We start from the raw sequence: 17,308 nt of genomic DNA, 5'->3' as shown, positions 1-17,308 counted from the left end.
TGCTCATTCAGTCATGGGAGGGGCCGTGCTGCTCCCTCCTAGACTAAAAGGCTCAGCTCTGGGTCCCATTTAACAAAGAGAATGAAATCCAGGGGATTGGTCCTCCTGAGAGCCCGCATCACATCATGGTAGGAGATGGACAACACCTGCCAGGGGCTGGAGGCAGCAGGGAGGGGCACCTGTCAGGAGCACAGGGCTTTGACCTGGGGCAAAGTGTGTGCATTGAATGGCGCAAACGGAGGGAGGAATAAGTCGAGATGCTTAGTGGTAAGAGACTGAAGTGGGAGAGGGAGAGAGAGAAATAGATGAAGAGAGATAAAAATGATTTTCACGTTCTCTTTCCACATCATGTTTTCTGCAAAACTTCTACGCTGCTCCTCAAAGACACAAGCTGTAAAGAGCATCTCATTTCCCTATTGCACAGCTGGGGACTGGAGGCATAGAGAAGGTGAGTTATTGAGAGTGGCAGAGCCGGGATGCAGCCCACAGCTTCCTCACTGTAGCGTGACAGTGTGACAACCCTCATAATGAAGGTTTCAGAGGTGACCTACGATTGCAGCCGTTGGTCTGGAGAGTTTAGGTTCACTCAATAGCTGGGTGCTTCCAGAGCCTTCGGTATCCTGGGGAACGAGCAAGAATGAGAATTTCAGATCCAGTTCCTGAGCACCTACTTGTGCCAGGTGTGGTGTTGGAAGCTGGCAGCTCACAGGGGAATCTGCACAGCCTCTGCCCTGAAACCAGGGTTTAGCTAGCTGGTCTTTCCAGGAGCCCTTAGTACACATCATTTTTATAACCACAGAAAAGGGGAAAAGTACCTCGAATCCAAGTCCCATTGTGCAACCAGGGCCTGGGGGCCCAGGGGGTCCAGGAGGCCCTGGGGGTCCCATGGCCCCAGGGGGGCCAGCTTGTCCCTTTTTCCCCGGGGGTCCAGGTAAGCCTCTGTTGCCAGGGTCACCCTGTAGGAAAGAGGGCAGGCTGATTATCCAGCCCTGGGTTCACTCATGGAAGGAACAACACGCATGCCTGAATCAGAAAATCACTCTTTGAAGTTAATTAGGTTGATGAATTCTCCGATCGGTACTGCTTAATGGTACAGAAACAGCTGTCTTGTTAATTGACATTTCACTTGGAGATAATCTGATGCACTCATCTGAATGCATTTGGAGGGAGGGGTGAGGAAGGAGAAAACATCGAAGGGTGTTTACTCCCCACCATCCCCAGCTGTTCTGCCTTCTCTGAGCAATTCCTTTGAGATGTGTTCCTCTCTGTTCCTTGACATTTATATGTTCAATATTCCAGACCAGCAGTCCAATTATAGTAAACTCAAAGAAAGGGAAGGAGGGAGAAGAAAGCTCTTTTTTTTTGTTTTACCTTTTCACCAACTGAGCCATTAGGCCCTCTTGCTCCCTGAAAAAAACAAAAACAAAAACAAGGACCAATTAATGCATATCTCATTGGGTATGTTCTGAAGTCAATGCACAATTATGGGCTCTTAGGTAATAGGATATTAAAATAGGACTCCTTCTGTCTCAGACTTTTGGTGTCTCCAAACCAAATACATTACAATAGGGGCCAGTCTGTTCGGCAGGTCCTGCTGAAAGCTTGTGAAACCCAATTTTCAGCCATCAGCTCATCACCTACCTCAAGAGTAAACCAGAGAAGTTAAAGATTAACGAGGGAGAGATCATAGAAGACTTCGCTTGGAGAGCTCCCAGTGGACTGGAGTGGTCCCCTTCCCGTGACGGAGGTAGAGGGTACTTCACCCACTCTAAAGCGAGGGAAGGGGCTTCAAGATCTGAAATGTATCCCCTGGATTTTTGGAAATATGGGGGATGATGACTGGCTGTCTTCTGGAAAGAACTAAAGACCCAAAGCTGGCTGGAGTAGTCCCCAGAAGACGGAATCAGGGAGGAGGTTGCATTAGAGCAGATTGCATGGCCATGCCCAGTGGGGACCACACTACAGTTTCCCGGGGGTTAGATGCAGATCTCACAGAAAGGAGTCTGCTGTGAGCTCCAAGCAGAGGGGAGGACCAAAGGGCATGGGTGGTCATGAGTGGTCAGCTATGGGGACGCTGGCCTACATCAGAGGACTGCGGTAGGGGGGCCCCAGATGGAGAATCTCTGAGAAAACCACAAATGCAGCTGCAAGAGATGAAGTCAGCAATTGCATGGCCACACAGGAGATCCTGAGAGCGATGCTGATGTACCAGCCATCAAAGACTATGTCTTTCCCCCAGTCATTATTGTTTCTGGGCTACAGTCTCCTTCTTATATCAAATCCATGGAAATGAGAGAACGGATAGTTCTAAAATAGCCATGCTCAAAAATAAGATGGGGAGTGGCATTAGATCCAAAATAGAAATGGCAAAGGGAAAACAGGGAATTTGAAGACATGGGCCTCAGCCATCAAGAGAAACCAAAGGGAGAAAAGTCTGCTGCAAAGCCGTGATGGAAGTCAGGTGCATGATGTGGCCCCTGGGCCCCAGAAGGGAGACAGGCTGAAATTCTGCAGGAAGCTAGCTGTCCAGCCCTGCCCATCTCCCCTCCCCTCCCACCCTCACTCCTGCCAAGGAGAAAATATGGGTACCTTAATTTCAGAAAAATAAGAATTGCTTATTGGGCCAAAGACATAGGGCAGAGCCCCAGATGACTAGGAAACTCTGTGAGGTCCAGGAGCACCCTACACACGGAAGATGAGCCACTGAGGTGCCCTGCTTGATGGCACATCTTATTCCTTCCACCCCTTTCCTGAACCCTGCATGTCTCAGAAGGGGCTACTGCCTACCTCCCAACAGTCTGCACCAACAGAGGCAGAAAACAGGCTAAGGCAGGATCCCAATTTCACAAGTAAACACACAAGAGAGAAACACAAACATCTGAGGCAAGGCAACACTGTGAGAAACAACTAATTCAACTATAGAATTACATCCAAGGAAATGGAGTTAAGAAAACAATCCAATAGGACATTGAGTGTAAGACATACGTTCTCACAGAGAAAAGGGAGGATAACATAGCCATGAAACAAAGACACACCATTATGAAATAAAAACAGTGGTTATGAAAAAGAACCAGTCAGAGATCTTGGAAATTATAAATAGAAAACTGTCGAAATACAGAACTCTGCAGAAGGACTGCATAACAGAATAGACCCACCTGAAGAGAGAATTAATACAGAGATCAGGCTACAGAATTCTCCCAGAAAGCAACATGAGAGGGTAAAAAGACCTAGACAGAATGACAAAGTAGTAAGAGAGACGGAAGCCACAATTGGAAGTTCCAACATTGGTTTAATTGGAGTGGCAGAGGAGAGAATAAAGAGATAGAAGGAATGCAGTGTTTAAATTTTCTGAAAAAACACAGAAGTCTCCAGATTAAAAGGCACCCCCCAAACCCCACCCCTCCCAAAAAAGTCCACAGAGTACCAAGAAGGATAAATGAAATAATACATTTAAAAAATAATTCACATTGGCCGGGCGCAGTGGCTCAGGCCTGTAATCCCAGCACTTTGGGATGCTGAGGCGGGTGGATCACAAGGTCAGGCGTTTGAGAACAGCCTGGCCAACATGGTGAAACCCCGTCTCTACTAAAAATACAAAAATTAGCTGGGTGTGGTGGTGTGCGTCTGTAATCCCAGGTACTCAGGAGGCTGAGGCAGGAGAATCATTTGAACCTGGGAGAAGGAGGTTGCAGTGAGCCAAGATCGCACCACTGCGTGACTTTGTCTCAAAATAATAATAATAATGATAATAAATAAATAAATAAATAAAAATAAGAATCCACATTTAGTAACAATGCAGAGGAATTTTTAAACACCAAGAATAAAGAAAAATAAATCCCCAAATTTGCCAAAGAGAAAAATCAGACGACCTCCAATAGAGTGAGAATCAGAGTGAATCTGACTTTGTGTTGGCAACACTGGATGTTGGAAGATGATGGTGATCATCTTCAAATCATCAAGGGCAAATGACTTTCAACCCAGAATTCTATACTCAACCAAATGAGAAGAAAATAAAAACATTTAAAAAAATCCAGGGTCTCAGAAAATTTGCCATCTACAGACAGTCTGTGAAAATATGACTGGAGGACCTACTCTAACAAAAATAATTAAAGAGGAAATAGGACACAGGAGGCAATGAAAACTATATTCATATATTACTTTTATAATTAAAATTTAATTCTAATAAATGCTTGAAGTAGAGTTGCTCTGTCGCTCACCTACCAGCCCTAAGGCACTTCCACAAAGTCCCATGGCTCTGCCAGGGCACAGAAAAAAAGGGACTAAAGCAATCTGCAGGTTCCTTCCAGTTCTGAAACTCTGAGACTCTAGGTGAGTATGAGCCTAAGCAAAGCTCTCAGGGTAGATGAGAAAGATGAGGCCATGGTGTGTCCAGCAAAACTGCCTGCACACAACAGGTAACACCACGCAACAATCTCCCCCCTTTCTCCTTCACAGACCTGGGCCCATGCCGTTTGCTTGGTAGCTGTGATAACCTTCCCCAAGGAACTGGCTGCTCCCATGGGTGAGGTTCGTGGATTTGCTAGGTGAGGGCTTCTGCCTGATGCTGGAGGAAGACAGATGCCTCAAGTCTGGGAGCATGCGGGGGGCAAGGGAAAGGTCCCATCTCTTGCAGTGTTTTCCTATTATGACACGCTACCCAGTTCTTGGCCTAGGAATGGGGATCACAGGGGCTGAGGGTGGGCTGGGCTTCCAGGTGAGGCACCAGGCTCTGGAGGCAGGCTCTGAGGCTGGACTGGCAAGGAATTTCTGCAATCGAAGCCCTCCATAAGGTCTCCCAGGGCAGCCTCATAGAACCTTGGTGCCTCTCTTGCAAAGGAGCCAGCAGGGACACTCTGGCCATTCTGGGGAGGTGGGAGGAGAAGGTGTGCTCGGTGAAGGAAGTGACAGTGACTGGGCTCTGTCACCTCCCTGCTGGCCAGCCTCACCAGGGGGAAACTAAGCGTGGCCTTCCACCTGCAGTGGAAACATGACTGCAATAACTGGATGCCCATTTTACTGCCTAACCCAGAGGCTGCAGTTGCTATGTCTGCTTCTCTTGGGTATGACTGGCTTGTTGCTGGCTGCCCATTGCAATCTGTCTTCAATGAAAGTGACAATCTTGTGCATCTTTTCAGTAACAAGTCAAACTACCATCAAGATTGTTGTGAAACAGAAACTAAAATAGCCTCCCTCTAAAAACCTTGTAGCTGCGTTGCCAGCTGATCTTGTTACAGAAAATTATGTCCATAAAGTGAAAAACTGAATTGTTTCAGTTGGCTTCCTCATTCCTTTCCAATCAAGAGTGCATCTTATAGAGTTTCAAAGGAAGTTCTAGAAGATATCATGGGCCTTGGTTTATGGTCTTAGATGATTTTATCCAGCTTAGACATGGTAAAAAGAGACTATTCAAAACCATTCCATTGACCCACAGATAAGATGGCCATCAGCTGGGACCATGAGTAGATTAACTTGTGGGTAGAAGAGCCCACCTTACTGGAATTTATGTGAACAGGCAGGGTGAAAAGGAGGAGCTCCAATGAACAGGCTGAGGGAAGGCTCCTATTCCCAAAATGGTGATGTTGGAGTTGTACATTATTTCTTAATGAGAGAATTTTTGTGCAGTGAGGGCATGCATGCAATCCTGGAATTCCAAATAGCAGAGCTGCAAGTATGGTTTTAAAAGTGATGAAATATGGAGATATCAGTTCACTAATGGAAACATTGCAAAGGAATGAGGTACAGTAGTGCTGTGTGTTACAACATCGTGGTTTAGAATTGATTCAAAATGTTGGCTTACTGTGGTGAATTGGATTTTCTAAGGACATTACTCAATTTCAGCACACAGGAACCTCAAAGAACCTAATGGAGACGAGAATTCTTTTTTCCCTTGTGGCTTCTGAGACAGCACATCTTACTGCCTTGTGGATGTCTGTTGGTTTTCCTTCTGCTGTTTGTAATACTGATAACCAGTTTCTTTTCTGTTACAATTGACTATGGTCTATTTGATTTTTTTTTTTTTTTTTTTTGAGGTGGAGTTTCGCTCTTGTTGCCCAGGCTGGAGTGCAATGACATGATCTCTGCTCACTGCAACGCCGGCCTCCCAGATTCAAGCGATTCTCCTGCCTCAGCCTCTCAAGTAGCTGGGATTATAGGTGCCCGCCACCACGCCCAGCTAATTTTTTGTATTTTCAGTAGAGATGGGGTTTTGCCATGTTGACCAGGCTGGTCTCGAACTCCTGACCTCAGGTGATCCACCAACCTCGGCTTACCAAAGTGCTGGGATTACAGGTGTGAACCACTGCACCCAGCCATCTATTTAATTTTATGGAGGCCTATAATCCAGATATTGAACCAAACACTTCTGATGATGAAAGAAGATATAAAATAGGAAATTAGGCAACTATTTCAGTGTTTCTTTTAAACATGTTGTTAGAAGGTCTAAACCCATTACTGGGTCCTAGGCAAAAGCAGCTTACTTCTCTATCCTTTCTTATACAAGGTTTAGAGAATTGTTCAGAGACCAACTGGGATTGCTTGGAGAAAGGGAAGGTGATGATGATTTAATTGTATTTCTCTTACATCAGTGGAAAAGACAGAAGCTGATTTTACAATGACAGTTTGGCAGCTCAGTGAAATTACTCAAAGGCAATTACTGGCAATTCAGCATTCCTCAGTAATTTCGGACACTGAAGAAAATTTCCAAGCACAAACTCTTTCCTGCCTGGGTGTCCCAGTACCTTTTGAGACTGCAGAATAACATGAATGACTTAGATTCTGAAAATAGAAAATCAACAACTGTTAACAGTGTCAGGTGTGTTCCAAAGACCTGAATGGCAGAATCTGCGGGGCAAAAGCAGAAAGAAATGATTTTTCAGAGATCCGTCTTCTCCAGCAAGTTCTTCTGCATTCTTTCTAGAAACATTCTACCGCTGAGAAAGCAGGCTACTCCTCACCTATTCCTTCTTGGGCTAAAGATCTTAGAGTTAGTTGCTCATCTTGATTTGGGAAAAATAAAGTAAGGAATATTTCTATCATCGAACTCAGCATAGAATAATCTATTTGATAAATTTTTTTGAGGTACCATTTAAAAATACTTTAATTTTTGTAATTTCAATAGGGTTTTTTTGGGAACAGATGGTGTTTGGTTACATGAGTAAGTTCTTTAGTGGTGATTTCTGAGATTTTGGTGCACCTATCACCTGAGCAGGGTATACTGTACCCAATCTGTACTCTTTTATCCCTCACCCCCTCCCACCTTTTCCCCAAGTCCCCAAAGTCTGTTGTATCAATCTTTTTTAAATTTTTCTTGGAGATGGAGTCTTACCCTGTCACCCAGGCTGAAGTGCAATGACACGATATTGACCCACTGCAACCTCCGGCTTCTGGGTTCAAGCGATTCTCCTGCCTCAGCCTCCCAAGCAGCTGGGATTATAGGTGTGTGCCACCACACCTGGCTAATTTTTGTATTTTTAGTAGAGATGAAGTTTCACTATGTTGGTTAGGCTGGTCTTCAACTCCTGACCTCATTATCTGCCCACTTCAGCCTCCCAAAGTGCTGGGATTACAGGTGTGAGCCATCGCACCCAGCCTGTTATATCATTCTTACGACTTTGTGTCCTCATAGCTTAGCTCATACTTAAGATGTTTGATGAATTCTTAATGAGCATCATATTTTTATCTCAATCTCATATTTTATAATAATAATTATTACATACAAAACATTTTTTTCCAGCTAAATAACCTGAACCTTACTCTTTGTAGGGAAAACTCCATTTTAGGTAACTGCCTAGATTGGTCTATGTGCTGTGCTAAAGAGAAGGGAGGCTGATTTCACCACAGCAAATGGAAAGACTTCCCTACAAGTGGATCCATCCAACGGTGCAAGGCACTCCCTGGGCAGGAGATGAGTTCCTTGTCACTAGAGGTATGCAAGTTGAAGGAAAGATATTGTTGATGGGGAGTCATTGGATCTTATGATCTATTACAGCCCTGAAGTTATTCATTTCCTTTAACACATTTTTTGTCATTTTTACATACTGAATATGTACCTTGGTTTATTGGTTTTTTTTGGTTTTGTTTTGTTTTGTTTTTAAGGTAAATATCATGTGCAAGGTTTCCCACCAGGTCTCCAAATGCACATTTCCAAGTTCTTTCCAAGTCTGCTTTTACTTGTCAGAAAACCTCATATGTGCACAGTGCAACAAATTGAGATGCATAGCAAATTTCAGAAACAAATATGAGTGATCTCCAACATTCACCCTAGGCAAGCCTGCTGCTTCGTGCACTGCTGATTCTTCAAGCAGCTGCAGAGTGTGTGTGCAAGGGTGTTTTGTATGCAGTTGTGGGTGTGGGTATCTTTAAGTTTGAGACAGAGTATGGGAGGGATGTGTGTGGGTGGGTGCGGGAAGCCTGGAAGAAGAACAGGTAAGAAGAGTGTAGGTCTGTGGTGCTTCCTGCAAAATTTAATTTCTTATGAATCCGTTGGTACACGTAAAATGAGTTCTATAAAGCTTGACAATTGTTTCTTTTTCTGAGAAATAAGCTTTCCACGAAAATTGAGTTATGGCTCCAATTAAAATAAACATACTCCAGAGCTGACGGAAACTAGAAATTCAGTTCAGCAATAATGGCGGTGTCTACAGAGTCAGCATTTTCCACGTCTTTATCCATGAGAGGTTCACAGAAGGCCCCACTTCCGATCCCAGCTGAGAGGGACTCTTCCTCCTCTAGGCCCCAGTAAAACCCATTGATCGCATCCCTAGCCCAGGGCTCACCTTGTCTTTATTGCCTTCCTTTGACAGACATGGCTTATCTCATCAAGCTGTGAACACTGCAGAGGCAGGAACCACCCCCTACACACACACGCCCCAGGTAGCACCAGCACAGGCTTGCAGACAGGAGGCAGGACCAGCTTACAGACAGAGAATGAAGAGGATGAAGGCAGGCCAGACTCTGGCAAAAGCGGACTAACGGTGTCCAAAGGAAATTTCATTCATGCATCAAACACTAATAGAGGCCTGTGCTAGGTTCTAAGGAGAGAGAGGCAGTACTACATGCTCTATGTCAGGGTGGCAGTGAGGAGCAGACAGGTTAGCTAACACCTTTAGTGTCACTGTCAGTAGCATGGGAACTTCCTATGATGCTCATAGAAAGCGGAGGAAGGAAGGGTGCTTTCTGCTCATGAGTCACGGAGAGCTCCCCACAGGATGTATCTGAACTGGGTCTTGGAGGATGAGAAAAGGAAAAGGATATCCCAAACAGGGAGAAAACCATGTGCAAAGGCCAGGAGGCCAGAAGGGAAAAGCATGCCCAGAGCATTTGGGCAGAACCAGCCTACCGGCCAAGAGGCCATGTGAGGAGTTGGGGGATGCGCTAGAGTGGCAGCTCGTGAGAATCAGGAAGGGCCAGTGGTCTGCACAGAGCTAGGGTGTGTCCTGCAGGCAGTGGAGCCCTTGATCTTTTCTCAGTAGCCAGGGCAGGGGCTGACGAGAGCTTACTACAAGAAGGTGAACTGGGCAGGAGGCTGGAGGGTGGGTGGAGAGAATGGGACAGCGACGGGGAGCCCAAGGCCACCGTAAGAGTGAGAAGAGATGAGTCCAGCTCAGTGGGGAGAGAAAGGTGAGAGATGTGGGGGTCAGACTGGGCCATCTTGGCACTGACCAATCATAGCAGGAAAGGGAGGGAAGGAGGAGTTAGAGAAGATTCCATTTCTGGCTCTAGGTGACCAGGTAGATGGCAATGCCATTCACTGAGGCTAGGGACACACAAGAGTGGGCAGGGAAGGTGCTGAGTTCAGGCTTGGGCATGATGAGTCCCCTGATGGCGACATTCAGCAGAAGTGGCCAGCAGGGGATTTCAGAAGGCCAGGGGGTCAGTCACATAAGAGGCAAGGTCAGGCTTAGGGGTCAGAGAGAATAGTGTGGGCCCAGTGACACCCATGTGTTAGGACCCTCCCGTGTTCCCCGTACCTTCTCCCCTTTCATCCCAGGAAGGCCGGTGGCTCCATCAACTCCAGGCTGTCCCTCAGGGCCCTGGGGAACATCAGTGAAAATCAACCCACAACATTTCTGCTGAGAATTATGTACACATGCTTGCTAGAAAAGGAGGGCAGGGTTGGGAGGCAGGTGAGGATGGTGGGCCCAAGGCCTCATGTCAGGTGCAAGGCAGGAACCTAGTCCTTGGCCCAGGCTGGGTCACTGCTGACTGTGCACCTGCGGTTAACAGTCCTTCACTCTCTGGATCACATTCCTCCTCTATGGGGAAGTTAGAGGCAGGGTTGGACCACATGGTCTCCAAGGGTCTCCTACCCCAGGCCCAGCCCTGATGGCCTATGATTCCAAGATTCTTTATGAATCTGTGTCTCCTGTACAGATGCTTCTCGACTTACAATGGGGCTATATCTGATAAACCAATTGTAAGCTGAAAATATCTTAAGTCCAAAATGCATTTAATACATCTAAATTACTGAACATCATAGCTTAGCCTAGCCTACCTTAAACACACTCAGAACACTTCCATTAGCCTATAGTTGGGCAAAGTCATCAAACACAAAGCCTATTTTATAATAAAGTGTTGAAAGTGAAAACAGAATGGCTGCATGGGTACTCAAGGTACAGTCTCTACTGAATGTGTATCACTTTGCACCATTGTAAAGTCAAAAACATCTTAAGTTGAACCATTTGTAAGTAGGGGACCATCTGTACTGATTATGATAAAGCAGCAAAACAATATGTAGGATGATGTTTTTCTTGGCTGCTGCTTCTTTTGAATCTCAGCAATGATTCAGATGAGGAGGATTTCTGTTTACAAACAGCTAGCTGCTCTCTCCTCATCGCGAAACTTGGACAGTGCTGGGTATTGCCATCTGTACACCCCTCCCTGGCTAAAGGAAGTCCCACAGTCGCAGAGATGGGGAGAAGACTTCAGTTGCTCACCGGGGGCCCGGGTTCACCAGCACGTCCATCCTCTCCAGGAGATCCAGGGGGTCCCATGAAAACATCAGTTCCTGGTTTTCCTGGAATCCCAGGTAAGCCAGGTGGCCCTGGGGGCCCTGGAGGACCCTAAAAACACGGAGACTCTGTTAGAAACAGTGGGGGAATACCGAATGAGATACTGAATATATGTGCTTCCTACATTCTCTCAAATTCTTACAACAATCCTACAAGTAGGGTATGGTGTTCCCACTGAGCAGATGGGGAAACTGAGGCTCAGTGAGACCATGCAACTCAAGGGCTCTCAGACACACAGCTAGTTAATAGGAGAACTGGGATTTGAATCTCGGTCTTTCTGAGCCCATCATAGTGTGTTTTCTCCCAAAAGTCTGAACACAAGAAAGACCCAATTAGCTGGAATACTGAGAGGTGCCCTGGCGAACTTAGTTTTCTGATTAACTGTGAGGTCAGTCAAAAACTGCTTGTTGTGTAGCCTTGTTGTTAAAACTCTTTCTGAAGTGCACTAGTGTTTTTAGACCATTGCTGGGCTGGCTGATCCCACCAGGCTGGGAGATTCATTTGACTCCCATTCCATTTACCCACAGAGTCCAGAACCCTTCTAGCCCTGGCCATGAGGAGTAGGCAGAGGAGCAGCCAAGTGGAGCTTTCAACCAGGGATTCAGCACAGGCGCTCAGAGACAGAGGCACCAGCTGCAGCTAGAGAAGGAAGAAGCTCCCCAGGGGGCAATTTCAGAAAGGGCTGGTGGAGCCCCAGCCTTGGCAGGAGGCCAGGGGAGCAAGAGGCACCAAAGAGAAAGAGTAGTCTGGAGAGGGAGGCAGGGAGAGGGTGCATAAGGGAAGGATATTTCAGGAAGGTTCTGGAAGCTGAAGTAGAATATGCCACCCAGAGACAAGGCCAGCAGTTCTCTTTAATGAATAGGGTAAGAGGAGGGGGAGGGAGGATCGAAAGCCAATTGGCAGAGGTGTAGGGTACTGGGCACACCTGCTGCGGGGCAGCCTACTCCAGAAGCCCACTGGGAAAAGGAAGAAGGTGGGGCGAGGAGGTCCTGAAGATAAATGTAGGCTCATACTCACTTACGATGCAACTGATCAAAGTGGACAATTTCAAACATATATACAAGTACAGGGAAAAGCAGAATGAACCCCCACGAGCTCACTGCCAACAACCCCAGAGGCGGCCAATCCGGTTTCATCTGTCCCCCGCCCCAACGTCCCTCCCTCTGGGGTTATTTTGAAGGCAGTCCCAGACACCAGGTCGTGTTCTCTTTCACACTCACTCTCAGCAACTCCTCACTGCCCACCAGGTCACCAGAGCCAGAGCCGACGTCCAAGCCCCAGCCCAGGCCAGAGCCCTCTGCCTCTGCTCCCGCCTGGAGAGAGAAGAAATTTCCACAACTTGCATTTAACTGCCAGACTCCAAGGACAGCCACATCGCTGAAAGTTTTCTCCAAAATGGGGAAATTTTTCCTATATCCTGTAGCCCGATAACTTCTGCTCCCCATTTTCTCTCTGACTTTTCTCCCACTCCCCTCTACAGCTACTCTTCTCCCTTGCCGCCTCCCAGCTGTGCAGCCCACTCATATCCTCAGCCTCCTTTCCTGCCTTTCAATTCCCGACTCATCCTTCAAGGCCCGATTCCACAGTCTCCTCCTCCCCGAAGCCCTCCCTACCCGTTTCCAGGCAGAATTTTTCTCTCCCTCCTTGGTGCTCCCACTAGCCTCTGTCAAGTTCTCAATGAGATGCTAGGATCACTTGACCTGAAGCTTAGTTTTGCGTGTGTCTGTCAGCTCCTCTAAACTAGGGCTCCTCAAGAGCCAGCCCAAACCTGGGCCACATTGGGTGTCCAGAGTCCAGCAGGAGGCTGAGCACCCAGAGAGCCCTCAGTGCATACTTGAATGGCATCAAATGTATCTGAAGAACAAGGGGAATCTCCAAAACACCTTTCCGGTACTTAACTCCTGAAGACGGGAACCAGGCAGGGCCTAATTTATTCATTGAATGTGTGTGTACTGAGCACCCCTGAGAGGCACCAAGGAAGACCTGGGTTTCGGGGTTACAGCTGTGTTTAGGAAGGTCACAGTGGTGGGCACATGTGTGTGGGGGAAGGGAAGTGGTGATATGGAGGCAGAGAGACCAGTTAGGAGGCTGGTGCCATTGCCCAAGAGAAGAGGAGGAGGCACTACACAGCTAGACTCAGGGGGACTTGGGGACACCCTGGACAGGGCTGGGGAAGGGAGATGACTATTCAAGGATGTTTCTCCCTTGCTGACCAGGTAGATGGGGTGCCATTCCCAGAGATGGGGAACCCAGGAGGAGAAGCAGGTCTGGGGCATGGGTCATGAGTCCAGTTTGGGAAGTGTTGAGTTTGGAGAACTTCTGGGACACTCAAGGTACAGGATTTAAACTGGATAGCAATCAGTTCTGCTGCTGCACACTGCAGAGTCCTAGCAGAGGCAGAAAGCCCTGGGGTCTGACTGCAAGATACTTTGGGGGCCAAAAAGGAGAGTCCTCAGCCTGTGGCTGTTTTGGCTGCATCCCTGGTCTTACACCTGTGTGTGTGACAAGCCTGGATGGAAATCTCACCGTGGGTCCAACAGGCCCAGAAGGTTCAAGCGGGCCAGGAATCTCCTCCCCAGCATCACCCTAAAGAGAACAAAATGTTCAGTGAAGTGCTGGAACCCTGTTCCTTCCATCTCCCCATCTTTCTGTAGAAATCACGCTCATCTTTGAAATCAGGATCACACCGGGATGAAAAATGGCATTGTCCTTCGCAGAGACAGCTCGAGGGAACGCCTTGTCCCACCCCAGGGCTCAGAAGCCGTTTGTTTCTGAGCCATACTTGGAGGGCACGGGCTGTGGTGGAAAGAGGTGACCAGCATGAGCATGCATCGCACACACCCCCCCTTCTTCCAGGATTTATCTCCACCCTCTGGTCTGGGCCCTGCTAGAGCACCAGTGCCCAGGCCCAATCTGGACTCCCCCGAAGCCTGCCCTGTCCACCTGCTCCTCCCACCAGGACCTGTGACCTCTGCTCGCAGCCTGCCCCTCTGGGACCATGTGCCCCTCAAGGGCAGGCGCAGTGCCTGAATCACCTCCAGGTCCCAGCACCTGGCACAAGGCTGGTGCCCCAGAAAATGCTTTTCAAATGACAGAAGCACACATTTGGAAAGGAGGCAGATGAAAGAAAATGACAGAGTGGCATCCCAGGAGGTTTTGGCTGTCAAAAAATGCCCGGAGAAGTGGCTTCTTTGACAAAGTGACAGGATGGTCAGATCCGCCAAAAGGAGAGTGGAAATGTCCACAGTAAAGTCCCCAAATTTGTGTGTTGTGAGGCCTCCTCCCAGAGCCTTCTGCTACACCCCAGAGCCCTGCTGGCATCTGAAGTCCACTGAGATGGCCAGAGGCAGAGATAAGTGAGGACACCGCCCTCCCTAGCCCCGGCCCTCCCTTCCCCATACCCCCGTAGGCACTCAGGAGGTCCCAGGACGGGAGCATCATCTGCCACAAGGAATGGCCTCCATGCAGCCTGGAGGGAGGCGAGGCAGGCAGAGGACCAGGGTCACGGTGGGGATGAGAAGGCTCCCAGAGGCAGCCAAGTTGCTGCCTATGGCCAGAGCAGGCTCCTTGGGCAGGATCTCTTGACTGGGGTCACTGTCGACACATCCCCTTGGGAACAGCTTAGCACCAGCAGGTGTTTTGGTAAGAGGAATTTGTTATTCCTGCGGTGACTGACACCAGCTAAAGCACTTCCATAAACATCCCCTCATGTCATCCCACACCAGAGGGTCATCATGACCACCCCCATTTTACAGATGGAGAAACTGGAGCAAAGAAATAGTAAAGAACTTTCAGGAGATCCCACAGCTACAAAAAGGCAAACCTAGGCCTGTGGTCCTCAGAAGCTCTTGTCTGCCCAACATTTTCCCAGGAAGAAAATCAGGGACAGAGCCCACAGCTCGGACACAGAAGTGAAGAAAACTGGTCGCAGATGTGTGGCAGAGCCAGGTTTGGAATCATAGGACCCTTTGATACTCGATAGAGAAGCCAAGGCCCACGGAGGTCAAGGGACTTGGCCACAGCCACCAGGTGGTGAGAAGAGACTCGGCCAGAACTGCCCAGTGCCCTTTTCATGATTCTCCCAGACCTACAAGTCCATTTCTTTTGGGGTTAGCCCTCTTGCTGCTTCTGCGATCCGCTTGATCAGAGTGGACTAAGTCAAACCCAAATAACATGCTTAGGACACTTGATCAGGAGCCAAAGTGTTCCCCAGGATGGTCACAGCACAAACTTTTTCTCCTTTGGGCTCTGCCTGTCCTTTCATTCCCACATGTTCTCTCTGAGCCTAAAACAAGAAGATTTTGTTAAAACATGGCCACAACATATTTGGGACATGGGGCTGCTGAGTTCTGACGACATTCCCTGGTCCTGGTCAGTGAGCTGTGCATGAGCTAGGGCTTGCACTGGGCTGAAGTCAGTGAGCCCCGTGAAGACAGAGGCTGCCTGATCACTGCAGCATCCCCTGCACTGGCAGATAATAGGCTCTCAGTACCTATTTGCCAAATGACAAGTGGGAAGAGCCTGGCATTTGACACACCTGACAATCAGTCTTCTCTCTCACTTGTGTTCCACAACACAGATTTTTAAATATATTACTTCATTTCCAGGGCAACATTCTCCATATATTTGCTAAGATCTATTAGTCAGTCCTTAGAAATGTAATGACATCATTGTGACCAGTGTGGACTTTGCTAATCAGCTTCTGGCTCTCGTCTGAAGACAGTGGTTGTAGATAGTGCAGAAAACCAAAGCACCAAAAAGTCCAGAGACAAAGGCTCTCACTCCTACTGGACCCCTAGGAGCTACATGATCTTGAGCAAAGCTCTAATCCTTTTTGGGCCTCATCTGCAAAATAATTCTAGACAGCCAATTTATTGAGCATGTACTATGTGCTGGGTCATGTTTCCCATGTATAAACTCATTTAATCCTCACAAATCAAGAGGTAGGTTCTATGATTATGATTCCCATTTTATGCATGAGTCAACTGAGACAGAGAGAAGTGAAGAAAATTGGCCACAGATATGTGGCAGAGCCAGGCAAGCTATACTGCCATGGTGACTCTGGGATTCAAACTGACCTAGAGTCACCATGGCAGTATAGCTTGCCTGGCTCTGTCACATATCTGCCAATACTGATCCTAGAGGCCAGGTGCAGCGGCTCACGCCTGTAATCCCAGCACTTTGGGAGGCTGAGGCAGCTGAATCATCTGAGGTCAGGAGTTCAAGACCAGCATGGCCAACATGGTGAAATCCTGTCTCTACTAAAAACAAACAAACAAGCAAACAAAAAAATTAGCCGGGCCGTAGCAGCGCATGCCTGTAATTCCAGCTACTCTGCAGGCTGAGCCAGGAGAATCGCTTGAGCCTGAGAGGTGGAGGTTTGGTGAGCCGAGATCACGCCACAGCACTCGTGTCTGGGCAAGAGAGTGAGGCCCTGTCTCAAGAAAAAAACAAACAAACAACAACAACAACAACAACAACAAGACACAAAAAAAACTGATCCTGGAGATATCCCAGGGTGGGTGCCTTCTTGACAATCTTGTGCTTTTAGACTCTGCTCAGGAATCAGGGCATTCATCTGAGTTCATTGCAGATCCCTAACGTGGGGACTTAGCAGGAATTTGTCTTCATCAGACATCAACCATGTCTCTGTTTCTCTCTCTCTTTCTGTCTCTCATTCCATCTCTAACCCTCTCTGTGTCTGTCTGTCTCTCTCTCTCTTCCTTCTCAGAGCTTTAAAAAATCTATCATAAAAATTGTAAGCCACCATAGTGGAAAATGTATTAAACCACAATGTATTAAAAAACTAACAACCTTCCACAGTTCCACCACTTTGAGGCAACAGCTGCCAACATTTACAAAGGGTATTTCCTTCTAGTGTTTTTGCATGTGTGTATTTTTAAATAGTTAACCACACAATATAGTCAGATTTATAACCAGCTTCTTCCACTTAACATTATATGCTAAGTGTTTCCCCCATCACTAAATATTTCTAACAAGTATAATTTTATTAGCTACATAATGTTCCATTGTTTGAATATACTTTTTTTTAAGCTCATTATTATTATTATTATTATTATTTTATCATACTTTATGTTCTAGGGTACATGTGCACAATGTGCAAGTTTGTTACATATGTATACATGTGCCATGTTGGTGTGCTGCACCCATTAACTCATCATTTACATTAGGTATATCTCCTAATGCTATCCCTCCCCACTCCCCCCACCCCACAAAAGGCCCCGGTGTATGATGTTCCCCTTCCTGTGTCCAAGTGTTCTCATTGTTCAATTCCCACC

The 17,308-nt window shown here is 47.4% G+C and overlaps 1 protein-coding gene across 1 annotated transcript in view; it reads right to left on the bottom strand.

Annotated features, from left to right (window-relative positions):
- The window catches only part of COL15A1 (collagen, type XV, alpha 1), a 145,243-nt gene that overhangs the window by 51,212 nt on the left and 76,723 nt on the right, over positions 1–17,308 (bottom strand). The window contains exons 12-19 of the mRNA XM_011993764.1: positions 15,241–15,294; positions 13,536–13,595; positions 12,230–12,322; positions 10,935–11,060; positions 9,969–10,031; positions 1,372–1,407; positions 816–956; positions 552–620 (exon numbers count right to left, since the gene is read on the bottom strand). Coding sequence (XP_011849154.1) covers positions 552–620; positions 816–956; positions 1,372–1,407; positions 9,969–10,031; positions 10,935–11,060; positions 12,230–12,322; positions 13,536–13,595; positions 15,241–15,294 — 642 coding nt within the window. The remainder of the gene's footprint in view (positions 1–551; positions 621–815; positions 957–1,371; positions 1,408–9,968; positions 10,032–10,934; positions 11,061–12,229; positions 12,323–13,535; positions 13,596–15,240; positions 15,295–17,308) is intronic.

This window comes from Mandrillus leucophaeus, unplaced genomic scaffold, assembly GCF_000951045.1.
Source record: "Mandrillus leucophaeus isolate KB7577 unplaced genomic scaffold, Mleu.le_1.0 Scaffold433, whole genome shotgun sequence".
NCBI lineage: Eukaryota > Metazoa > Chordata > Mammalia > Primates > Cercopithecidae > Mandrillus > Mandrillus leucophaeus.
This window is presented reverse-complemented; position numbering and strand designations above follow the sequence as displayed.